We start from the raw sequence: 26,116 nt of genomic DNA, 5'->3' as shown, positions 1-26,116 counted from the left end.
GGTCTGGCGAGTGCTTTCCCGAGGGACGCTCGCCGCCTCTAAGGAGGGTTCTAGTGTGTTCAGACCAGTCGTTCCCTGCCGGTGCGCCGTTACAGGGCACTGTGTCTGTCACGCAGAATGTTCAACCAGAGCAAAGTCTTTCGTCGAGTTCGTCTTCCAAAAGAGCACAGCAGAAGCGGAGTGTCACGTCTCGTGCCCCCCTGCAGAGAAACTGGAGGGACGAGGCGGGGCGCTCTCCGGCGCGGCCTTCTCGGGGCAGGACTGATCTGAGGACAGTCATTGTCGCCAGAAAGGCCGCGTCGAAAAAGTCCTGACGGGCTGAACGTCAGGACTCTGAGGGTGGTCCCCATCGGGAAAAACTTGAGTTCACCGCACAAAAACACGGTGCCCTGTCTTTCTCGATGCCCTCAGGGGTCTGTTCTACTAACCCTGCCTATACAGGGCGTAGAGAGACTCGGCAAGCGATTTCCCGAGGGACGCTCGCCCCCTCCAAGGAGGGTTGTGGAGTGCTCAGACCAGCTGTTTCCTGCCAGTATGTTACAGGGCGCAGTGTCTGTCACTCGGGATGTTCATCCGGAGGCCAGCCTCGAGAGGCTGGTTCCCTTAGTAGAGTTCATGGCGGAATGGGTCCCCCACCCAGCAGGGAGTTAGGATACTACTTCATCGAAGAAAAAAAAAAAATATCCTGACGTGCTGAACGTCAGGGTTCTGAGGGTGGTCCCTATCGTGAAAGACCTGAGTTCCAGAGAACCACTTTTCTAGGTGTAGTGTGGGATTCAACGACGATGCAGGCACGATTGTCACCTGCTCGTATTGCTTTGATTCTCGCTGCAGTAGATCAGGTCAAGCTAGGCCAGTCATCCACTGTAAAACAGTTCCAGAGACTGCTAGGTCTCATGGCAGCTGCGTCCAACGTGATACCTCTTGGCCTCTGGCACATGAGACTGTTACAGTGGTGGCTCAGGACCAAGGGATTCTCCCCGAGGGGAAATCCGCTTCGCATGATCGTGAGTTTGCGACGGTGTCATCACGCCCTGATCATGTGGAAAGATCCTTGGTTTCTGTCCCAAGGCCCTGTGTTAGGAGCTCCTTGTCGTCGCGTTATGCTAATGACAGATGCCTCTCTCATGGGTTGGGGGGCGATCATGGATGGTCGCCCGGCTCAGGGTCTGTGGGAGGACCATCATCGTCTGTGGCACTTAAACTGCCTAGAGATGTTGGCGGTGTTTCAGGCTCTGAAACACTTCCTCCCAGACCTAAGGGGCCACCATGTTCTTGTCCAGACAGACAACACATCGGTGGTTTCTTATATCAACCATCAGGGGGGTTTGCGTTCTCGCCCGCTTTACAAACTGGCACGTCAGATCCTTCTATGGTCCCAGGGGAAAATTCTTTCTCTGAGAGCTTTTATCTCCCGGGGTATTTAAATCAGGGGGCAGACATCCTGTCAAGACAGGGGCCGAGGCCCGGGGAATGGAGTCTTCACCCCGAGGTGGTGGAACTCCTATGGAAACATTTCGGTCTTGCCGAGGTAGACCTATTTGCTTCTCGAGAAACATCACACTGCCCGCTGTGGTTCTCTCTCAGCCATCCAGCCCCGCTGGGGTTGGATGCGATGGTACATCCGTGGCCGAGGTCACGCTTGTACGCTTTTCCCCCGATCGCTCTGCTCCCAGGAGCTCTGGAGAGGGTTCGCCGGGACGGGCTCAGTCTCCTGCTAATAGCCCCGTTCTGGTCGGCCCGGGTATGGTTTGCGGACCTAGTGTCTCTCCTCAACGGCTCTCCCCTAGAGATACCGATCAGGAGAGATCTGCTCTCTCAGGCGAGTGGGTCGATCCTTCACCCCCGTCTAGAGCTATGGAGGCTGTGGGCTTGGCCTCTGAGGGGGCCCAGCTCATAGATTCTGGTCTCTCGGCTGAGGTCGTTGAGACCATCCTCCGATCCAGAGCTCCCTCCACGAGGAAGTTATATGTCGCGAGGTGGAAACTTTTCACCTCTTGGTGTGGAGAGCGCCAGCAGGACCCAGTTAACTGCCCGGTTGGTACAGTCCTGGATTTCCTGCAGGACCGTCTCTCCACAGGGTTATCCCACTCCACACTGAAGGTGTATGTGGCGGCCTTAGCTGCTTACCACACCCCTTCAAGTGGAGGTTCCCTCGGGAAACACCCACTTATGTCTCGCTTCCTTCGTGTCACCTTGAGGCTGAGGCCTGCAGTTCGCACGAGGGTACCAGCTTGGGATCTGGCCATCATCTTAGAAGGTCTCTCCCTTGCTCCTTTCGAGCCCATCGAGGAAGTTTCGGAAAAGTTTCTTACTCTAAAGACTATCCTTCTTCTCGCTATCTCATCTCTAAAAAGAATTGGAGATATTCAAGCACTTTCGGTGGCTCCCTCGTGCCTGGAATTTGCTCCTGGTTGGTTAAGGCCTTTCTCTTTCCGAGACCAGGTTATGTTCCTAAGGTTCCAACTGTTTCAGTTAGACCTATAGTTCTGCAGGTTTTCTGTCCTCCGCCTTTTCTGACGTCAGACCAGGAGAAAATTAATTTGCTGTGCCCAGTTTGGGTTTTGATGCTTACGTCCACAGAGCTGCCCTGTGGAGGAGATCGGAACAACTGTTCGTCTGTTTGGGTCACCTAAGAAAGGGTGTCCTGCATCTAGAAAAAGGATGAGCAAGTGGGTGGTCGAGGCCATCCCACTTGCTTATGGTTCGGCCCATCAGCCTTCACCTTTGGCTGTAAGGGCTCATTCCACCCGGAGTATGGCTGCTTCTACAGCTCTTCTTTCAGGAGCTTCTCTTCAGTACGTTTGTGATGCGGCAGGCTGGTCCTCACCGCACACTTTCGTTAGATTTTATTCCCTCGATCTTAGCTCCACTCCCGGGGCTCAGGTTGTCTCGTCGGTTTGTGTCTCCTAATGACACACGACGGGGATTTGGTCGTATGGGGATGTGGGTATTGCGTTCCCACTGCGATTTCACGCAGCGGTAGTCCCTGAAGGGGAACGTCCCGGGTTACGTATGTAACCCTAGTTCCCTGAAGGGACGGACGCTGCGTGTCCTGCCATACTCTCGGCATCCCCTTGGGTCGCTGCTTCAGTAACTTTTAAGCTGGCGTATTGTGTACTCAGGGGATATTTATAGCTTCCTGGTCGATGACGTCACTCACCGTACGCTCATTCTCTCCATTGACTGATTTCATTCATGCTTCAGACGCGTCACGCTGAGGGCGTTCCCACTGCGATTTCACGCAGCGTCCGTCCCTTCGGGGAACTAGGGTTACATACGTAACCCGGGACGTTTCCGGCATAAAATTGACTTGACTTCCTCAGGTTACAATTCACCCCTCGAAAACCTCTGCCCGTACCAAAGAGATAATTTCAGCCACTATGGTTCACTCACAGTCATATCAAATTACACCATACAAAATAAAACAATTTACTGTCTCTTACCGAGATGCTTTACTGCCACCGGGTTCTTTCTGATCTCAGTCGAGTCACTCCTGGCCCTGAAAGCAGTTTGGCTCTTCTCTCTCAATTTTCGAGGTAAGAATAGAAGCCTGGTGCTTCTGGATGATCAGTCGTCAAATTCGCTGTGTTCAGGACCAGAAGAAACTGCCGTGAGATCCCACTTCTGACACCAATTGTTGTGGCAAAAACAATAATTAAACAAACGGCATCACCGCGTAAGAGACATTCTGATCCGAATTGTATTTTAAAAGTATTTATTCTTGGAAGAATAGGAACCCAGTCGCCACACATACCAGCTGCAGGGTGAGTGAAAGACCAGGAGGAAGATTTAACTGGCAGTCTTTTAGTGTTTCTCTTCAAAGCTATCTCGTCAATTGATATTTAGACAAGAGGACCAAAAGGGACTTTATGACTGCTCTTTAGATCTCCTAACCCCATGAGTTTTCTCAACTCTGAGAAAAGAGGTGACAACCATCTTCTGATTGTCTTTTGGGGCGGCAGTGGCTCAGTGGTTCATGTAGGTTGTCTACAATCCGAAAGGTTGGTGGTTCTATCCCCGGTTCCACCTGACCAAGTGTCAAGGTGTCAATGAGCAAGACACCTAACCCCGGCTGCTCCCGACGAGCTGGATGGCGTCCTGCATGGCTGACACCGCCGTCGGTGTATGAGTGAATAGGTGAGAGGCAAATATGTAAAGTGCTTTGGTGGCCATTGGGTTTGTGAAAGCGCTATATAAATGCAGTCCATTTACCATTTACTCATGCCTTCACAGCTGTGTAAACATAGAAAACAAGGCTCTGTTCTCGTAACTCAGGAATACAGATAAAGAGACCATATGATATTTCAATGTAATGTCTATTATTAATTAGCCAATATTAAAATTTCCACTACAGGGAAGAAGGTCCTGAGGTATGTAGCGACAATGAGAATGAACCAAACACAATTGAAGCTTTTAGGTGACTGTTCATACATAATCCCACAAAGAGTCTTCACATTCACGAATCAAATCACCAGACCCAGAGCCATAGGCTCCAGAGAATCTGCAACCGGAAGGACCTTTTTAACTAAAGGAAGAACGTTGTCAATGTTTTCTAATTTGGCAAAACAGATCTGTTAAGAAATAGTGAAACAAGAGGTCACCTGACCCCTGCGACTAACAGACTACGTCTTTCTTAAGGACCAAGGTCCCATGACAGAGATGTAAAACAGACTTCCCCCTTCTTGAAGACCTTTGAATGACCTCATTGTTGAGACCTCTTAAAAACCACAGAGACAAGAGACTTTTCATATAAAAATGCATACAATCATCACAAAACAATTCTTGACGAACTTATAATCAAACATCGTACAACTACATAATTCTATATTGTGTCTATGACCCCTGTATGTGTCTATTATGCTTAATCACATATAAGTCATCTAATTGTTGTAACTATTACCTGTGTGAATGAAAGTGTATCGTGTTTCCTATCATTATGCTCATATATTATTAATTCAGAAGGTGGCTTGATTGAAATCTGTGTAAAAATGTTTGTTCTTAAAATGGAAATTATGTCTAAACTGAATCCTCTGTTTGAGCTGATGAGTAAGCAGACCACAGATAACACATGATTCACGATGAGAGAAAGGGGGGGATAGAAAAGACCCCCTTCTCAAATAACCATATAGTATCTTATTGTCCGAATTCCAAATTCCTCCAGGAGGCGGGACAAAACACTTGAGTTTAAAACCTTAGACCCGAACAGAGCTTTAGGGGAATAATGCGCTAGAAGAATAGAACAGAAATCGGGCGGGCTCTCTCTCGAAAAAGGTCTCGGCAGAACAACAAGTCGGGTGGAGCAGACGATGGTTATAGTAACCATGTAGACGCGTAGAGACAAAGAACCCAAATTAAGATCAGAAGAACGGGTTCAACAGTTTCAATCAAGCCATCATCATCATTTACTCTCGTCTAAATGTTCTTTCTTTCCTAAGTTTTTCTTTATTTTCTCGTTAAAAGTCTCGGTTAGTCAAGTTTTGCTGCAAAGTTTCGTTTTAACGTTTCAACTGCAAAACAAGCTTCCAACTTCAAAGACTTTCATTCATCCGCGCCAACACACCACGTGACTGGCTGTCCAAGATCTATCCAGGCACACGAGAAGATCAGCCAAACGAACGGACCGGGAAACCCCCTTTACGACGAAAAAGGAATCCCCAAAAGCAACACAAGCAAGTAGCCTCCAGACTCTTAGCTGAACTGGTGTATATTCATTGATAAAATTGCATAACCCGCCTAAGAAACGATAGAAGGGTTAAATTAATGATTGGTTCGTTCAGGTCATGTCTTATAAGTGCATATAGAAACTTGGGATTTCACCATCTCACTCTTAAAACTCATTCTTTCCTCACTCTCTTCTTTCTGCAACTCTTATGAATGTTTGTGTGCGTGTGTTTGTGTTAGATAGTAGTTTTATGTTCTAGGATAATCAATAAAGTCTTGTTTATATTTTTTTTAAGATAATTGGCTTGTGTTATGTGCTTACAGATTTATTGTCTTGAACTGCGATCTAAAGCTACCTATGCTTTTACCCTTGAATTATTTCTAAATTTAGCTGTTAGCTGGGAATTAGTCTTTCTTGGCCAGGAAGATATCATATTTCCTAGAATTGATAATTGTTTATGCTTTCCATTCATTGGATGAACTGATAAAATGATCATACTATTGATTCTGCTACAGTAAATTCTGAAAATAATTAAATTATTGATCATAATCCGTTATGAATAATAATTATATTTATACGGGCGTATAAACGCTACAGGTGGATTTAAAGGCTCTTATAGTCATTAGAATCAAGGCAGAGTTTGCATATTTTAAACTGATGAATAATCTGGACAGATTTATTGAAATTTGGGTTTTTAATTATGTTTTGTGCAAAATGGATTATGGAAATGAGCTGGTATTAAGTTTGAGTTTTTGTGACTGTTAAAAAAAAGTTTAAATGAGGATTGTAAAATTTTATTTAATCATTTGCTAAATGTATGTGAATTTATGAATGTTTTTGTGCAGATATATATGTGTATGTATGTACATTTGAGAAAATAGATGTGAATGAGATTTTTTATTTATTCATTATTATTTCTTCAAATGAATTAAATGTTTTTGATCTAAATAATGAAATTGTACAATGGTTAGGGTTTTTCTTTTTTTTGTAAATATAAAGGATGTATTACAGTTAAATATTGGTTGAGGTATGTCTATACAGTGTAATTATAAATTAAGGTGTGTTAAAGGTCTCTCTCTCTCTCTCTCTCTCTCTCTCTCTCTCTCTCTCTCTCTCTCTCTCTCTCTCTCTCTCTCTCTCTCTCTCTCTCTCTCTCTCTCCCTCTCCTGTAGGTTAAGCTGGTGTAATATGACAGATGAAGGTTGTTCTGCTCTGACTTTAGCTCTGAAATCAAACCCATCACACCTGAGAGAGCTGGAGCTGAGTTGGAATAAACTAGGAGACTCTGGAGTGAAAAACCTCAGTGATCTACTGATGAACCCACGATTCAAGCTGGAGAAACTAGAGTTAGTATCATTATACTGTACAGCAGTTACAGTGTGATTAAAGTTTACTGTTTATTTTATTTTAAGGCAACTGGACTCAAGCCACATCATTTATAGCACTGCACATTCTGGTGTTTCTCCATCTGAAGAAAGATTCAGAAATACTATTAGTTAACGGTTTGTTATGTGTATCAGTAGAAAGAGTATATAACATTTGAAACTTTGTGGCCATAAAATTGTTTTATATACTGAAATCTGATAAATCGTTGCTTTGAAACAATACAGAAGTGATAACAGACATAACAAATGACAGTAAATTATTCTGACAGAGTTACAGTTATACTGGACTAATGGTACTTCTCACTAAATCTAAATTTATTAAGCAAAATGTGTATGTAAGCAATAAGGTACTGGAGGCTGTGCTGTATGGTGAATAAGTCACGGCTGAAGGGGGTTGTTAGGATCGACGTGAAGCAGCGTCAGCCGTGACTTATTCACCATACAGCACTAGCCTCCAGTACCTTATTACTTTTATAAAACGGTTACTGCAACATACAAATATTAAAACCAAAAAATATCTATCTATGCAACTTGCATGAAGTAAAATAACTAAAAGCCTTCCTTCCACTGGAAAAAATAGTCTCTGAACATAAACAGCAACAGAAGTTACATACATATTTTCGCCATTAAATGAAGACAAAGTCTGTCTTTATGTGTGAGTGAGTCAGTAGAGAAGACTTTTATATTGAAAGGACTCAAACTTGTGAACACGGAAAAGCAAGACGCAACTGACAAATGATTAGGGCACTGGAAAACCCATTGACTGTTAAAAGGACAAGATATTGCAGCGAACATTCAAACTGATTTATTTATTATGAATATAGGTCTGACCTGAAGGAAAATGCTATATCTACTGTAAATGCAGGTACACTCGGTTACTCGATCTCTCACAATACTCTACTCTATAAGCTTCAATGAACAATATCATTGAGATCAAACTGTCAAACTGAGATCAAATCATGTGTTTAAGTTGCTAAGAGTGGTTGCTAGGGGTTTTGTGTAGTGACACATAGAACGTCCTGGTTGCATATGCAACCCACCGTTCCCTGAAGGAGGGAACAGAGGACGTAGTCGACGGTCGACTGAATGGGGATCTCGCTAGAGAGCCTATCCTCTTCGAGTACTATTGAACGAGCCAATGTAATTGGCGTGCGTGATTCGCATCACACACTCCGCCCCCGCGGCGCGGGTATAAATACGGAAGTGGATGCACGCACTAGTTGCTTTTTCGCTGAGGAGCCGAGAGTAACCCGGGGTCAGCGGTGGTCCAGCGCTAGTGGCAAGGGGACTACGTCCTCCGTTCCCTCCTTCAGGGAACGGTGGGTTGCATACGCAACCAGGACGTTCCCTTTCAGTCGATAACGTCAGACGTAGTCGACGGTCGACTGAATGGGGATAACCTTTGAAAACGCCACTAACGCTGCCACCTTCCAGTGCCTAAACCAAAGGCTCCTGATGCCCCCGCAAATTTAAGGCGGGGAAGGACAGGGCTTAGGCCAGGGAAGTCACTGCTGTTCCTACAGGACCACTGGGAAAGCGTTCCCCGTACATTGGAAGGAAGGGACGCTGCGGAAGCCACATCCAACCCAGAGGGAGGTAACGTGGAGAATACACATATGAACTGGGCGGAAACCGGGCAGTCTAACATATGGAATGTCACTGGGGTGGCTCCAGCCTAAGACGGGGGGAGACACACCGGACAGTGACGGCAGAGAGACTCTGCCGAGGGAAGACACGGGCTCGCCGCAGGGAGCCGTATCGTGGAAGAATACACATATGGGGTCGCCGTAGGGACCGCAACATATGGACCCAGCCTAACACAGGTTCCACACTGCTTACGAGTGGTAGGCCTAACACCAGACGTTCCGCACGTCCGACGTCGGAGGGGTGTGGAGGAACTCAACAGGGTTCAATTTTAAGGGAACTCAACTGGAGTAGAAAAGCGCACGTATCCAGTCCATAGGAGGGAAATGGCGCAGCAAGCCAACACTTGAACCGGGCTCACGGTGAAACTGGCTTCATGAGAAGGGAGCCCACGGGAAGCAGCGGTTCAACTAGGTGTCGTCCAGCCCCCAACTCTAGAATCTGTTTAGCAAAGCATATCGTCAACGCCCAGGCGGAGCACTTTACACTCATCATCGAGGAGCTCAACACCTAAGTGGACATGTTGCATCTCAGATTTTTACCGAAATGAAGGCAAGCACTAAGTGCAACTTTGCATGGAAACAGCTTTCCCTCTCTGCTGAATTCCAACATATATTTGTAGAGCTGGTCTGAGGTCTACGGCTTGCGTTCTGTACACGTCCAAGCGAACGGACAGAGAAGCCAGGGCTGGATCTGCCTCCTCCAGGGCAGCGCTTGCAGGCTCACCACCTGCTCCTATTACGGGAGAGGTAGGAACCTTGGGCACAATCCGAGCCAGGGTCTCAGCTTGTGAGAGTTAGCCGGCCCAGACTCCAGGCACAATACGTTGACCGAAAGCGAGCAAGTCCCTACCCTTTAGTAGAGACCACGCGAGCAGGAGAACTGATTTAACAGAATTTTTAACTCACTGCCTGCAGTGGCTCAGGGGCGGTCTCTGCAGTGCAGTCGCACCAGGGACAAGGCCCAAGAGGATAAAGAGGGACGCAAGGATTTACAAGACCTTGCTCCTCATGAACCTGACGAATAGAACGTGCTTCTGCACACTTCTGCAACACGATGAGCGTCGTTTAAACACCGAGGCAACATCATTTTGAGGGTGAATGAAAACAGCCTACTCCAACCCATTTTGCAGGAAAGAGAGCACTGAAGTGATCGAAAGCTTTCAGGATCTCCTCTGGAGAGAAGACGCACTCAACGACTAGGTTCCACTTCTAAAGGCGTAAGCACGCTACCCATTTCTAGGGGGTGCTAGCAGAAGTGATGGTAACTATCACATGTCCCTGTGATAGCCACCTGAACCTCCGGGGGAAGAACGCGGGTGCCATCGTGCCCCGTCCCTGAAAGAGTTTTCAGGGGAAGTCAGGAAGGCTGTCGATGGGAACCAGGTCTAGTTGGGCCAATAAGGGGCAACTATGAAGACCTGTTCCTCTCCTGACTTGGCACATAGGTGCAAGCGACGGGCGAAAAAAGACAGGAGCATTGCTCAACACAACATGTGAAGATCACTGGGCTTCAGGAGCATTTTCTGCTCAGCACTTGAAAGTGATAAGTTCACTGAGCTTCAGGAGCATTCCTGCTCAACACCTGAGTGTGATAAACTCACTGAGCTTCAGTAGCATTTCTGCTCAACACTTGAGTGCGAAGAACTTTACTGAGCAACAGGAGCATTTCTGCTCAGCACTGCGTGTGATGAATTCACTGAGCCACAGGAGCATTTCTGCTCAACACCTGAGTGTGATGAACTCACTGAGCTACAGGAGCATTGCTGCTCAACACCTGAGTGCGATGAACTTCACTGAGTTTCATGAGCATTTCTGCTCAACATGAAGTGTGATGAATTCACTGACTTGAGCAGGCGCAAGGCGACCATGAGTCGCAGTCGCTTTTAGAAGGCTCACTGGGGTTAAACGCATTTCTGCGGGCCCCTGGGGCAGCTGAGAGCCAGTTTTTGTCCAAGGGTAGTCCGCTCGGTTTATACAAACACTGGCAGGAAGACGAAACCGGAGGGGCAACTGAGCGGCCCCGGAATGGTCATGACCGAGCTGGACCCAGGGGATGGAGTCTCCACTTGCCCTGGCTATAACTGTCGTGAGGCTCGACTGCGGCACGATTGAGTAGAGCGGGAAGAGTGGAACAAAGCGTCCTCAGAAGCTTCTGACTCCAAGGAGGAGGTGACGGGTGAGTTGTGACATGCAAGGGAAGCTTGCGCAACGGTCGCAATGTCTAACAACTCGAGACACGAATGCCCGTGTAGTCGAGGGTCGCCCAGGCCCCCGTTAAAACACGCCCTTTGTACATGGCCCCTCTGTTGAAGAGGGTTTGGCAGCAGACCGGGATGAACTATAGTCACACAGGGTGAGCTGCTCTGCCACGGTCACCTCGGGACTCGATCATGAAGCTAGCGCTGAAGTGGTCACATATGGAGGAAGCCAATGGCTGCAACTACCATATACCCCAGGAGCCTCTGAAAGTTCTTTCAGTGGGACCCTTTCTCACTTCAAACACCAGCTGAACACCTTCTCATTGGAGAGACGTGTTAGACCGAGTCCATCTCCAAAACTGAAAAAGAGATACTCAGCCCGTGGGCGAGATTACTCTCTTCCAGTTGACCTGAAGACCCAACGGGCTCTGGAGCACTCGAAGGGAAGGACACTGTACTGATACTCCACCCTTACACGCAACACACAGGATGGCCTGCGGTGCGGAAGGTAGAGATCTGAAGCACATGTCTTTCAGGTCGGAGCTGCAGACCAATCTTGGGCCAAGATGGTCACGACCCACCACCTAGTAGCACGAAGAACGAGTTTACAACTGGCCTTCGTACCGGCTGGAGGCGCGGCTATATCAAATCCTTCGCCAGCAGGATAAGATAAGCACGCACAAGTCAGGAGCACTGCTCAACACTCGGTGTGATGAATATCACTGAATTTTCAGGAGCACGTCTGCTCAACACCTAATGTGATGATTATCACTGACTTGAGCGGGGTAGCCGAGCCTGAGGTGGGGCAGCAAAGTAGAGAGAGTGGTGTTAGTACCTTGTTAAGTGTTAGTAACACTTACCTGTCTCCACTAGCGGCAGGGGGCGCGTGAGAAGGCGGATGACCGGGTCCTCGAACGCACCAAGCTGCCTGCTGGCGACCAAGGGGGAGCTGAGGGGTGTAAGGCTATACAGGGTCACACCCGCCAGACTGGCCCTCTTGGGACCCAGGAACAGATGAAATTGCTCTCTCTTTGAAGTGTGGGTACCGCTTGCTCTGCTTTTTTTTTTTTTTTTTTTTTTTTAGGGAGCCAGCGGCGGAACAGACACACACACAAACAAAGGCTCCCTCCGGCCCTCACCCGGGGGGAGGGAGTGATCGTGCCACTCCAAGAGCATCTCATCCATTCCTGGGCGGCCCGCTCCGGAATGCTTTCGCTGTCGCTTGCCACCTGGCTTGGCAGCGCCTGGAGCGGGCTGGGCGTCTCTACTGCGGCCGGCTCCATGCTGAGGCCTGGGTGGAGGCTGCTGCGGAGGCCCAGCAGGAGCGGCGGCCGGGGAACGCCCACAGCGATGAGCAGGCGGAGGAGCTGCCACCGGCGGCGGGTGGAGGCAGCAGCTGGCCACCGGGGCTGGATGTGCCAGAAGACCTCCGTCTGCGCTTGAGCGGCAGAGAACTGTTGGATGCAGTTCTCCACCGCGTCGCCGACCAGCCCAACCTGGGAAATTGGGGAGACCAGGAACCGAACCTTGTCCGCATCCGCCATACCAACCAGGCTGAGCCAACGAAGGCGCTACTGGACCACCAAGGTGGACATCGCCAGACCGATCACGCACGCTACGACACTCGTGCCCCGGAGGGTGAGGTCGGATGCAGTGCGGTGCTCACCTATGAGCGCACGGTCTGGATTACCCCCGTGCATGCCATGGGTGCCCTAGCCTGCAGCAACGCCATGGCATGCAAGAGGAAGCGGCTTGCCCACAGGCTTTGTAAGCTCTGCCCGTCGGAACGGACGAAAACTCACAGGCCTTAGGGGGGAGACGAGGATCCCCCCAAAAGACAGCGGCCGCCGGACACAGGTGCACCTGTGTCGACAGACCGCTCCAATGGAGGGACACCTCGCAACCCTTCACCGTTCCTCCATCAAGGGTAATGAGGGGGAAAAGCTATTCAGGCAGTTTCTGGCAGAGAAAGATGCTGTTCACCACCTGATAAGCTCTCCGTGCAATTTCGGGAAAGAAAGGCACTCGGGCGGCGAGCTGAGAACCAGCGCGGCCCGCCCCAAGATACCAAACTCCAGATTCCAACCGAGACTGAACGGGACACGGTGGAGGTTCCACTCGAGCCCGGCAGCCTCGGCGGCCCGTTACAGCATAGCTGATAATTTTGGATCCGGCTCGGGCAACATTGAACTCCCGGAGGGAGACAATGCAGCCGAGTCATCATCTCTAGAAGTCAGCTCACCCTCCGATGCTGCAATCGGCGTCCTGTCCTCCAGGGGAGCCCCGAGTGAAACCGCTGGCCCACCCATTACAGGTGGACCAGCAGACAACACAGGAGGCTCCAGTGGTTGCAGTGGAAGGGAGGAGTGAGGAGCCCACAGGGAATGGTTACCGGGCGGGACATCCAACACTATCCTCCGGTCACCCATCCCACACAGCAACCGAGGGTGGGGCATGGTAATGGGGACTCGCTCTCCGCGAACGAAGGCGAGTCTCGCCCTCAACACTGCGACAGTCATGTTCCCACAGTGAAAACATGAGCTGTCCACAAAAGCTGTCTCAGCGTGCTGTAAGCCCAAACACGTGACACAACAGTTGTGACCATCAGAGAGAGAAAGGGAACGACCGCACCCAGAAACGCACGGGCGGAATGACATCTTGAAAAAGACGCAAACGCACCCGTGTTGCTCTTTCAGAAAATAGGGCCGTCACCAGTGCCGGAGCACACAGGGGAATGACCGCGGCAACACTGAACAGAGAACTGAAACAGTGAAGCACTCACTTTTCCGCCCTCTAACCAGCCATCAACACACACAAACATTTAGAAATTTGTTGCTGTTAAAACAGCAGTTGAGAGCTCAAAGCTCGCGATCACCACGGCACTCGTGCTGTAGAACACCAGCACTGGGAGAGTCTTGCTGAAGAACACCGACAAACTCGCTCGTTGTTGACAACAGCGCTCTCAGAGACATCAAACGATCGGCTCCGAAGCGAAAGGGAACTAGTGCGTGCATCCACTTCCGTATTTATACCCGCGCCGCGGGGGCGGAGTGTGTGATGCGAATCACGCACGCCAATTACATTGGCTCGTTCAATAGTACTCGAAGAGGATAGGCTCTCTAGCGAGATCCCCATTCAGTCGACCGTCGACTACGTCTGACATTATCGACTGAAAGGGAACCGTTGTGTGAAGCGGTCATAGCCGTGTTTTATCGTGAATAAAACACAGATATTGACCAATCAGAATCAAGGATTGGAACTAACCGTTTTATAATTAGATGTAAACTACACTTTAAAATTACTTTAAATAAATTGTGATTCATGTACAAGATTCTAATGATGACGAAAATGTGAAATCAGTCCATTTAAATGTTAACTTTTCTATTGTTTCTATAATGATCCTATATATTAATCTATAGTGATAAGTTTACTTATTTGTGGAGGACGGATCCAGACTTGCATTGTAACTAGTTTCCTCAAATGCTCCTGTCTTGGATTATTCATATCATTAAGTTTCTATGATTTTACTGGTGTATTAGTGACTGTATGGCATTTATTAATGATGCTTTTAATTCAAACATGAACTGAACATGGATTTGAGTAATTTTCTCTTTCTGTCTTCAGTCTGTATAGATGCAGTATTACAGAGAAACAGAGTCTCATCCTGACTTCAGCTCTGAAATCAAACCCATCATACCTGAGAGAGCTGAACCTGAGCGGGAATAAACTAGGAGACTCTGCAGTGAAAAACCTCAGTGATCTACTGATGAACCCACAATTCAAGCTGGAGAAACTACAGTTAGTATCATTATACTGTACAGCAGTTACAGTGTGTTTAAAGTTTACTGTTTAGTTTAAGTTACACCGTTTATACCGTAGGATTGCATCCTCTGGGATCTCATTTATAAAACTGTGCGTAGGATCCTTACTAAAAGTGTATGTGCGCCCGAAAGCCAAAATCGGTGTGTGCCAAAAAATATTCACTTATAAAACTGTGCGTATGCCAGAACCTGCACAAAATTCCCCATCGGTGACACCAAACTGCTCCATCTCAAATGTGCGTTCGCACGGCTCAGAGTTTGCGTGCAGGTGTGCAAAATTTTGCTGTCAAGTCTGTTTTTATAAATCACAACTTATACGTTGGAAGTGGCGTACGCCTCTTTCAGGGCCAGTTTTGTGCAACGGTTATAAATAAGGCCCCTGTCCTTTGCCATTGATCAATATCAAAATAAGGTGTTGAACTAGTAAATAATTGCATTTAAAGTATTTGAAAATATTTACTGATTGTGTACATGTTGTTCTGCAGAAATATCATGAGATTTGCATCTGCTGCTGCAATAAACAAAGAAATAATTTAAAAAATGAAAGACGAAACAACAGTTTCCTATACAGAACTAGTGCGACATGATTACAAGCAGAATATGGGAACTATAGACTAAATGACAGACTATATGCTGTAGCTCTTTAACCCCTATAACCCCCCATGAAAAAAATCATAATCAAACTACTAAGCAACCACTGAATGGAATAACACAAAATATGTATCACTTCAAAGCTTAGAAACTCTGCTTTTTAATGCATCTAACCATTTCGATTAACTCTTGACTAGTTCTGCATTGTCCCTCTAAACCAGAGTGAACTGCTGGCGACGCCACGTAGCTATGGAAAAAAATAATAATCATATTGTTCAAACTAAGCTTTGAAATAACACTAATGTTGTGTTGATCAAGGCAGTAGAGTCTGATCTTTACTATGGATTATGTTGATTTTGGAATCAAGATATTCCTCACAGAGGAACAACAATTTTAATAATGCCTTCCAGGTGTCAAGGGCTAAACAAAAAGGCTAGCTTGTTTCCAAATGCTGTAACTTTTGATTACTTTATGCTATCACCACAAAATTTGATCCAGATGCAGATCACATGTAGGGGAATATATATTTTCCTCATACCTTATTTCCTTCCTGAGTTATGGCATGTCAAATAAGAAAGAATGTAAAATTTCTCAGCATGAGATTGTCTAAATGTAATTTAAAAAATATATAAAAATATAAAAAGTTTTCTATCAAATGACACCTACCTTTTACCTCTCCTTGCTTTAGTTTTGGAGTTTTGAGTCTTTACTTTTGTGTGTGTCAAAAAAACTCTAAAAAGGCCTTCAGGGCTTAGAGGGCTAAAATGTTCATCATTGATCTGAGTCATTTTCTCTTTCTGTCTTCAGTCTGTATAGATGCAGTATTACAGAGAAACAGAGTCTCATTCTGACTTCAGCTCTGAAATCAAACCCATCACACCTGAGAGAGCTGAACCTCAGTGAGAATATAATAGGAAACACAGGAGTGAAGTACTTATGTGACGTACTGAAGGATTCACACTGTAAAATGGAGAGACTGAGGTCGGTAACATTCACATACAAGAAAGAAAAGGGGTTTTGATATTTGAATGAAAGAGAATAAAGAGTTTGTTTTTCTCATTTCTGCTAATGTAGGTTAAGCTGCTGTTGTATGACAGATGAAGGTTGTTCTGCTCTGACTTCAGCTCTGAAATCAAACCCATCACACCTGAGAGAGCTGAACCTGAGTTTGTATAATCTAAGAGACTCTGGAGTGAAAAATCTCAGTGATCTACTGATGAACCCACAATTCAAGCTGGAGAAACTACAGTTAGTATCATTATACTGTACAGCTGTTACAGTTTGATTAAAGTTTACTGTTTATTTTATTTTAAGGCAACTGGACTCAAGTCTTATCATTTATAGCACTGCACTTTCTGGTGTTTCTCCATCTGAAGAAAGATTCAGAAATACTATTAATTAATGGCTTGTTATGTGTTTGAGTAGAAAGAGCATTAAACTTTGAAGCATTTGAAACTTTGTGGCTATAAAATTGTTTCATATGCTGAAATCTGACAAATCTTTGCTTTGAAACAATACAGAAGTGATAACAGACTAAAAACAGTGAAACAAATTACAGTAGATTATTCTGACAGAGTTATGGTTATACTGGACTAATGGTACTTTTCACTAAATTTTAATTTATTAAGCAAAACATATATTTAGAGGTTGTAAACTACACTTTAAAATTCCTTAAAATAAACTGTGATTAATGCACAAGTTTTTTACATTGAAAATATGAAATCAGTCCATTTAAATGTTAACTTTTCTGTTGTTTCTATATTGATCTAATATATTAATGTACAGCGATAAGTTCACTTATTTGTGGAGAGAGGATGGATCCAGACTTGGATTGTAACTAGTTTCCTCAAATGCTCCTGTCTTGGTTTGTTCATATCATTAAGTTTCCATGATCTTGCTGGTGTATTAGTGACTGTATGGCATTTATTAATGATGCTTTTAACTCACACATGAACTGAACATGGATTTCTCTTTCTGTTTTCAGTCTGAGTGGATGCAGTATTACAGAGAAACAGTGTCTCATCCTGACTTCAGCTCTGAAATCAAACCCATCACACCTGAGAGAGCTGAACCTGAGCTGGAATATAATAGAAAACTCAGGAGTGAAGCACTTATGTGACGTACTGAAGGATTCACACTGTAAACTGGAGAGAATGAGGTCAGTAACATTCACGTACAAGAATCAAAATGTTTAAAATCTCTTCAACAGTTTAAACCAAAACACTTTATACTCAATATCTCATGAAGAGTCTGAGTTCACAGTATATTTGTGTAAAATTCTTCACCTTAATGATTTGTTTGTAAGATAATCTCTCTTCCTCTGTTTGTCTTTCTAGCCTGTATGACTGCGGCATTACAGATGTTTCTTCTTTAACTCAGTCTTTGACTAAATCAAAAGCACTGCAGTTTTTAAAAGTGCTTGATCTCAGAGGCAATAAGATAGGAGACTCAAAGCAGCGGCTCAGAGACGTGATACGAGACTCAAACTGTGACCTGAGGTGAGGAAACATCACTTTATGATGACTCTGATATGTGAACAAACCTTTAAAAATGTTCGTACAATGACATTTTCATGAAGCTTTATTGGAACAAAGGTTTTGTGTGAGAACAAAATGTAAAATTGATTAAAATGTTTAACACAAAGGAGGAAAGAGGACAAAAGCACACTGTCACAGCTTTATACATCAACACCTGCTTTATTAACTGTGTCAGTAATAGTGAATCATTTCAGTGTGAAACAGACTTGGTCAGATTGTAGGAAAACGCTGCACTCCTGCTAAAATCAGTGCAGTTCCAGCTTCAGCTCACAGCGTCCAGCTCACATGAGAAATGTCTCTGTCTCTAGTGTGTTTTTAATGTGACAAGCAACACGTCACACTACTCTACACTTACTTTACTCTGTTATTTACTAAGACCTTACAAACATGTTTAATCTAAAGGTCAAACAGCTTAAACTTGTGGAAATTTAACTGAAAGGTTTTAACATTTGTATTTTTCTCCCTGTGGTACACTCATCAGCTTGTGTTTCTCCTTTACAGTGACTCAATAGTGAGTCGCAGGTCCTTCAGTCACACCAACACAAAAACACAAACATATCAATTAATAAAATCATTCATGTTTTAAATCTATTATAGTTAAAACTCAAATATTGTTTGAGAAATATCTCTGCAAGATAATGTGAACTGATTACAAGAATGTAATGTTCACTTTGTTCCACTGAATACTGATTGTTTTCTCTTCTGGTTTCACCTTACAGAGTATATGAAGTAGATAAAGATCAATCACCAGACGTCCCTATTAAATCGTTTACATCAGTTTAAATCTGTGAAACGGAGATGAGAGGATCAGTAACCATCAGGAGATCCACAGAAGAGCCTCATTACTGTCTATGAGGAGAAATAAATGTGTGATTAGTGTGTAAATGTGTTTCATACAGGTGGAAGTGACTATAGTGAACAATTAAATAATGCAGCATATGTGTTAGCATGCGTATTAGAAACATGTGATATTGAATGATTAATGTTGGTTTAGTATTCAGCCAAATGATGGTTTAGTTTTATTTAAAGGAGGAACAGAGGAAGCAGCTCAGATGTGTCTGTCTGCAGAAATCTTCAGTTTAAGGCCTACAAATATAATAATGTTTGGATTTAACTCATACATAATGATTAAAATGTTTCTTATCATAAATGTGATTGTCAAGTATAGCACATACATGTATCATATGATATAAAGTCTACAATGTGAAAATTGCATGTTAAGGAAATTTATATATACTTTTTCTCTTTCATTTTATGCATATAATATATTTGTTGGTTTGTTAATGTTTTATTTTATATTAAGTTAGTGTCTCTTCTTCTCTACAGACCAACTAAACATTTTTACTAGTTAGCAGCATTTTGTACCTTTCACTTGATCTGGTCTTGATAGTCTAATGCATTTTGTTTAGAAATTATAATCTTCTTTTACCACATTTATATTCGCATCTAAATAAAGTAATATGTAGTTGAGAGCAATTGTTTTTATTCGAAAAGTGTGAACCCATCAAATCTTTAAATGAGCAGCGGGAGCATATAAGCAGCCGGTCAGCTTGCTCTGGCATCAGCTGTTCTGGCACTGCGCCGCCACACTTCACCCACAGCATTCTTCAGCTCGACGCGCTGGTCGCAACCGTTCTCCTCCACACGTCTACAGAAACCCACGCAGCAAAACAGTCTTTTTAAATTGACTGGGGTCCGATTCTCCGATTCTCCCTCATGGCATTTTATAGAGCTATAAAATAGCACTACAGCTCTCATTTAGCTATATCCAGATTTCAAACTTACCGCCAGAATATATTAATTCTGCCACGTGGAAACTGAACAATTTCATGTCTTAAATTGGAAGAATTCAATCCTAAAACAAAAATCTGCAGTCGTCATCGTCAGCCTTGACACGCTCTACTTCGCCTCATCAAGGCTCTCTCACGGGCCGGAACGCCACGAGGTTCACCTCTGCATCTCTGCTTTGTAGTGGATTTGTCCCTAAACCTAACTGCGTACCTGGAATCTAATTATTGAACACTATCACTTTGGATTGGAAGTAAGATCTCTAGTGTTCTTAAATTTGTTCGGGGTGCCCAGTCATCACCCAAGCGTCTCTCGTCGACACTTAATCTATGGCGTCTCTAGTCGACACTCAATATATAGCGTCTCTTGTCGACACTTAACAACCTGTATACTCTAGCTTCTGCGTCTCTAGTCGACACTGGCCGAGTTCCCTAAAATAACTTGTTTTCTAACTTACTTGCTGCAGCAGAAAATAACAGACAGACCTGAGTTTTCATCCTTCAAATATTGTTTATTACGGCCGGGAGCTTCTCGAGCAATACTCAGAGAATCTCGACCCATAAGCAAAATACAACCCTCTTTAAAGGGTAAGCCAGACATTTTCAAAACAGAATCATCATGAGTAATTATCACGCTCTTAATCATCACCTGTTGGTTACATTGTTAAATCAAATTCCCCCCTTTTCATTACCCTTCATTGGTACCATCAGCAAAATATCTTGTATCATCAAAAAACAATATGAGGGGTTAATATTTCAATAAATCATTTCACAATAAAATGGTTAGTGCACTTTCAAAGTTCCTTTTGACCAAAGTTATATCAGGTCAGAAAGTTAGTAGGTTAGAGTTCGTCTGATGGCTACATCCTAGGAAAGAGGGAGTAAGATTAATTTAGATTTATTATCAGAGGCATGGAAATTTTAGTCATCCTAAGACTAAATCCTAAGTTTTGGTGCTAAACAGGAAAAGGATCTACCGCCAGCAGTCGATTTAGATATTCTAGGTATTATCAACTGGCCAGAATTTTGAGATCGCAATAGACGTGAAGGACTATAATGCGTTAAGAGCTCGCTCAATTACTGGGGAGCTAAACCATTTAGTGCTTTGTAAGTAATCAGCAATATTTTAAAATGTGTACGATGTTTAATAGGGAGCCAATGCAGTGTTGACAAAACCGGGCTAATATGGTGTTACGGAAAAATTCAGTGTTACTTATATTCATTTGTTTCCAAACTGTTAATTTCATTTAATCATGTGTTTCTGTGAGGGTTTCTAGCAGCTGAAGGGGGACAGGAAAGAACAAACGTAATAAAACCAGATGGGCCAGGAAGACAGACACCTAGGGCCCGAGAAGTGATTTAGTCAGGAGAATACAGGGGGGTTGTTTACTAATAAAATGAAGTCCCATGCCCCCTTCTGAGAGAAGCAGGAGGTAATTTAGGTCGTAAATGAAGGCCTTTTGGCTTCTCAGGGACAAAGAACAGTTTGACCTGCCCAGGGGGTAGAAAACCAGCCCAAACCAGTTAAAGATATGGGATATCTTTAAGGAAAATTACAGAAACTGGGTAGGAGGGGTTACAATGCCAGAGAACTGCATAAAATGTCTATGTTTTGTTGAGTTTACCAGGCATTCTGTTTCGAAACTGGGTAGCTGCGGTTTGTGAAAAGAATCCTCAAAGAATAAACCTTTTCCCTTATTACAATTTGCCTCTTGAAAGTTTTCTTACACTTTTGATGCTGTTTTTATTAACCTCTGAAAATTGCTATTACAATTGTTGTCAGAAGTGGGATCCCGTGCGGAATCTTCTTCTCCTGGTCCTGAGAACGGATTTGACGGAAGTGCACAACCCTGGCAGCACCAGGCGGCCAGTCTCATACCTCGACGGTTTGAGATAGAACTCAACAGATTAAGGGAGAGAGAGCCAATACCCGCATTCAGGACCAGGGGAAGAACTCCCACCAGGATAAAAAAGAATCCGCGGCAATTAACGAAAAAAAAAGGAAAGCATCTCTGGGTAAGAAACAGCAAATTGTTTTATTGATGTTAAGTGTAAATTGATAATTGTGAGTGAACGTGAACCATATTGGCTGAATTTGTCTCTTTGGGACGGCAGTGGACGGAAGAACCACACAGTGGACGGAAGGACCACGACTGATTAATTGGTTTACTTAAATTTTTTTATTATAACCTGAGAAAGTCTCGTTAAAAGTGGACGAAGAGCCAAAGTGGACGGAAGAACCTTAACCTGATTAATCACGTGAACCAGAATAATCGAGCGCTGGAAAGCGTTCACAGAAAGATTTGAGTAAACCATAATTACAGAGCATATTTGCTAAAACCTGGCCGATTTTGGGTGAAAAAGTCGGATCTGTCGAAGACGTTTGACAGATTAGTAAGACGCGCGTCAAAAAAAAATACACAGCTATTTTCTGTCAAATGAGAAATAATTTTGGGGGTAAATGTAGGGTTGACACACAAAAACTGATCAAATACCACGATTTCCCCGAGGCGGAAACCTTGAGTAAGATAAGACTTAATGTCGTAAAAGAATCAATAGAAAAGAAAGAGGGAGAACAGAATGGTTGCTGTGTGTGTATTAAACATGTATGCAAGGGGTGTGAACAGACTATAATATGTTGGGTAGAAGAGGCTGACAGGCGAGAACGAAAACAGATACAAAAAGAACTAGTGGGAAACAGCGAGAAAGATGTGAAGAATGTTGTATGTGTGAAACAGTTCCACTGGAACAGAATACTACTAATGAACCGAATGTATTTGGTTCCCTAAACCTAACTGCGTACCTGGAATCTAATTATTGAACACTATCACTTTGGATTGGAAGTAAGATCTCTAGTGTTCTTAAATTTGTTCGGGGTGCCCAGTCATCACCCAAGCGTCTCTCGTCGACACTTAATCTATGGCGTCTCTAGTCGACACTCAATATATAGCGTCTCTTGTCGACACTTAACAACCTTTATACTCTAGCTTCTGCGTCTCTAGTCGACACTGGCCGAGTTCCCTAAAATAACTTGTTTTCTAACGTACTTGCTGCAGCAGAAAATAACAGACAGACCTGAGTTTTCATCCTTCAAATATTGTTTATTACGGCCGGGAGCTTCTCGAGCAATACTCAGAGAATCTCGACCCATAAGCAAAATACAACCCTCTTTAAAGGGTAAGCCAGACATTTTCAAAACAGAATCATCATGAGTAATTATCACGCTCTTAATCATCACCTGTTGGTTACATTGTTAAATCAAATTCCCCCCTTTTCATTACCCTTCATTGGTACCATCAGCAAAATATCTTGTATCATCAAAAAACAATATGAGAGGTTAATATTTCAATAAATCATTTCACAATAAAATGGTTAGTGCACTTTCAAAGTTCCTTTTGACCAAAGTTATATCAGGTCAGAAAGTTAGTAGGTTAGAGTTCGTCTGATGGCTACATCCTAGGAAAGAGGGAGTAAGATTAATTTAGATTTATTATCAGAGGCATGGAAATTTTAGTCATCCTAAGACTAAATCCTAAGTTTTGGTGCTAAACAGGAAAAGGATCTACCGCCAGCAGTCGATTTAGATATTCTAGGTATTATCAACTGGCCAGAATTTTGAGATCGCAATAGACGTGAAGGACTATAATGCGTTAAGAGCTCGCTCAATTACTGGGGAGCTAAACCATTTAGTGCTTTGTAAGTAATCAGCAATATTTTAAAATGTGTACGATGTTTAATAGGGAGCCAATGCAGTGTTGACAAAACCGGGCTAATATGGTGTTACGGAAAAATTCAGTGTTACTTATATTCATTTGTTTCCAAACTGTTAATTTCATTTAATCATGTGTTTCTGTGAGGGTTTCTAGCAGCTGAAGGGGGACAGGAAAGAACAAACGTAATAAAACCAGATGGGCCAGGAAGACAGACACCTAGGGCCCGAGAAGTGATTTAGTCAGGAGAATACAGGGGGGTTGTTTACTAATAAAATGAAGTCCCATGCCCCCTTCTGAGAGAAGCAGGAGGTAATTTAGGTCGTAAATGAAGGCCTTTTGGCTTCTCAGGGACAAAGAACAGTTTGACCTGCCCAGGGGGTAGAAAACCAGCCCAAACCAGTTAAAGATATGGGATATCTTTAAGGAAAATTACAGAAACTGGGTAGGAGGGGTTACAATGCCAGAGAACTGCATAAAATGTCTATGTTTTGTTGAGTTTACCAGGCATTCTGTTTCGAAACTAGGTAGCTGCGGTTTGTGAAAAGAATCCTCAAAGAATAAACCTTTTCCCTTATTACAATTTGCCTCTTGAAAGTTTTCTTACACTTTTGATGCTGTTTTTATTAACCTCTGAAAATTGCTATTACAATTGGTGTCAGAAGTGGGATCCCGTGCGGAATCTTCTTCTCCTGGTCCTGAGAACGGATTTGACGGAAGTGCACAACCCTGGCAGCACCAGGCGGCCAGTCTCATACCTCGACGGTTTGAGATAGAACTCAACAGATTAAGGGAGAGAGAGCCAATACCCGCATTCAGGACCAGGGGAAGAACTCCCACCAGGATAAAATAGAATCCGCGGCAATTAACGAAAAAAAAGGAAAGCATCTCTGGGTAAGAAACAGCAAATTGTTTTATTGATGTTAAGTGTAAATTGATAATTGTGAGTGAACGTGAACCATATTGGCTGAATTTGTCTCTTTGGGACGGCAGTGGACGGAAGAACCACACAGTGGACGGAAGGACCACGACTGATTAATTGGTTTACTTAAATTTTTTTATTATAACCTGAGAAAGTCTCGTTAAAAGTGGACGAAGAGCCAAAGTGGACGGAAGAACCTTAACCTGATTAATCACGTGAACCAGAATAATCGAGCGCTGGAAAGCGTTCACAGAAAGATTTGAGTAAACCATAATTACAGAGCATATTTGCTAAAACCTGGCCGATTTCTGTCGAAGACGTTTGACAGATTAGTAAGACGCGCGTCAAAAAAAAATACACAGCTATTTTCTGTCAAATGAGAAATAATTTTGGGGGTAAATGTAGGGTTGACACACAAAAACTGATCAAATATCACGATTTCCCCGAGGCGGAAACCTTGAGTAAGATAAGACTTAATGTCGTAAAAGAATCAATAGAAAAGAAAGAGGGAGAACAGAATGGTTGCTGTGTGTGTATTAAACATGTATGCAAGGGGTGTGAACAGACTATAATATGTTGGGTAGAAGAGGCTGACAGGCGAGAACGAAAACAGATACAAAAAGAACTAGTGGGAAACAGCGAGAAAGATGTGAAGAATGTTGTATGTGTGAAACAGTTCCACTGGAACAGAATACTACTAATGAACCGAATGTATTTGTTTCCCCACATGTGACCGAGATTGCAACGGCTCCGCCGCCTGCCTACAACACAAATCACTATCCCGTAGCAGAGATAACGGCCCTCAAGCTGGACCTCGATCTGGACCGCTCTCCACCACCCCTGAGAATCGCACAAGAACTGGAGCAGGACAGACAACAAATGGCACAACGAATGGCAGCCCAAGAAGAACAACTCGCAGAAGCAAGAGCACAAATTGAACTGACATTGACAACCCAAAGAGCAGCGCAGGCAGAGGCAGATGTAAGAGTAGCGCGAGCGGAGGCAGAAGCTGCAGAACGAGTGGTAAAAAGACTAACAGAACAGCTTTGAGCACAACTACCAACACCGCCAGTACGGCAGGGGGAGATAGACTACTCAGCACGGGCCACGACAAGCAGCGAAGAAGACGAGGGGAGACCGGGACAAAGCGGGCAGCAAATGTTGACAAGATCACAAGTCAAGCCAGAAAAGGTCAGTTTTATAGCGGAAAAAGTCAAAATGTCGAATGTGACGGCTCCGATGGTTGAAGTTGCTGGCACGGATGGGCCAATACTAGTCTTCAGAGCCTGGGCAATGTCTGATATGAAGGACGCTATGGCACATCTACCAGACCCACAAGACACGGGTGAACGGTTTGCCAGTGAACTGCTTGCGATATGCAGAGAATTCAGCCCGACCACACAAGAATTGAAACGACTGCTGACTGTGAAAATGGGCGCTGTGAAGTGGGGCAAAGTGGCCGGAAAGCTGGCAAAAACAGACGTGAGAAGGGTGCACCCAGACTGGGACCATGAAAGCAACTACTCATACAAGAAAGAAGTGGAAAATGTATCCACCGCCATCAGCACAGCTTTTCCTCCGCGTGTGGACACTGAAAAAATCACATGCTGTGTCCAAGAAAAAGAGGAATCGGTAAGCAGCTATTATTTCAGACTTTTTGAGACATTTGCACAGTACAGTGGCTTACCTGAGCCTGAAGATAGGGGAACAAAAACAAGCACTTGGGAGAGTCATTTGATGGGATATTTTATGCGAGGACTGAGACCCGAAGTCAAGAGAGGGACAAAGTCAAGTTATGTGGAGTGGAAAAACGGCCGTTTGACTTCAGCGCTGCAGCACGCTATTCACGCTGAA

At 44.3% G+C, this 26,116-nt stretch overlaps 1 protein-coding gene across 4 annotated transcripts in view; it reads left to right on the top strand.

Moving 5' to 3' along the window:
- Positions 1-26,116, top strand: part of LOC143724251 (protein NLRC3-like) — a 377,548-nt gene that overhangs the window by 74,024 nt on the left and 277,408 nt on the right. Inside the window, exons 7-13 of one of the 4 annotated variants that reach the window (XR_013197294.1) lie at positions 6,838-7,011; positions 14,519-14,692; positions 16,114-16,287; positions 16,381-16,554; positions 17,291-17,464; positions 17,643-17,804; positions 18,563-18,742. The exons of 2 other annotated variants lie outside the window; for them this stretch is intronic. Coding sequence is in view for 1 of the 2 variants with exons in the window: in XM_077217234.1 (XP_077073349.1) it covers positions 6,838-7,011; positions 14,519-14,692; positions 16,114-16,287; positions 16,381-16,554; positions 17,291-17,464; positions 17,643-17,804; positions 18,563-18,626 (1,096 nt within the window). In the remaining variant the exon portion in view is untranslated. Of the gene's footprint in view, positions 1-6,837; positions 7,012-14,518; positions 14,693-16,113; positions 16,288-16,380; positions 16,555-17,290; positions 17,465-17,642; positions 17,805-18,562; positions 19,314-26,116 lie in introns of those variants that run through there. One more of the 4 variants, XM_077217234.1, reaches the window with a different exon arrangement.

Source organism: Siphateles boraxobius, unplaced genomic scaffold (assembly GCF_051911475.1).
Source record: "Siphateles boraxobius isolate OS27281-9 unplaced genomic scaffold, OSU_SipBor_1 70, whole genome shotgun sequence".
Lineage (NCBI taxonomy): Eukaryota > Metazoa > Chordata > Actinopteri > Cypriniformes > Leuciscidae > Siphateles > Siphateles boraxobius.
Note: the sequence above shows the minus strand (reverse complement) of the source record. Positions and strands in the feature narration are given on the sequence as shown.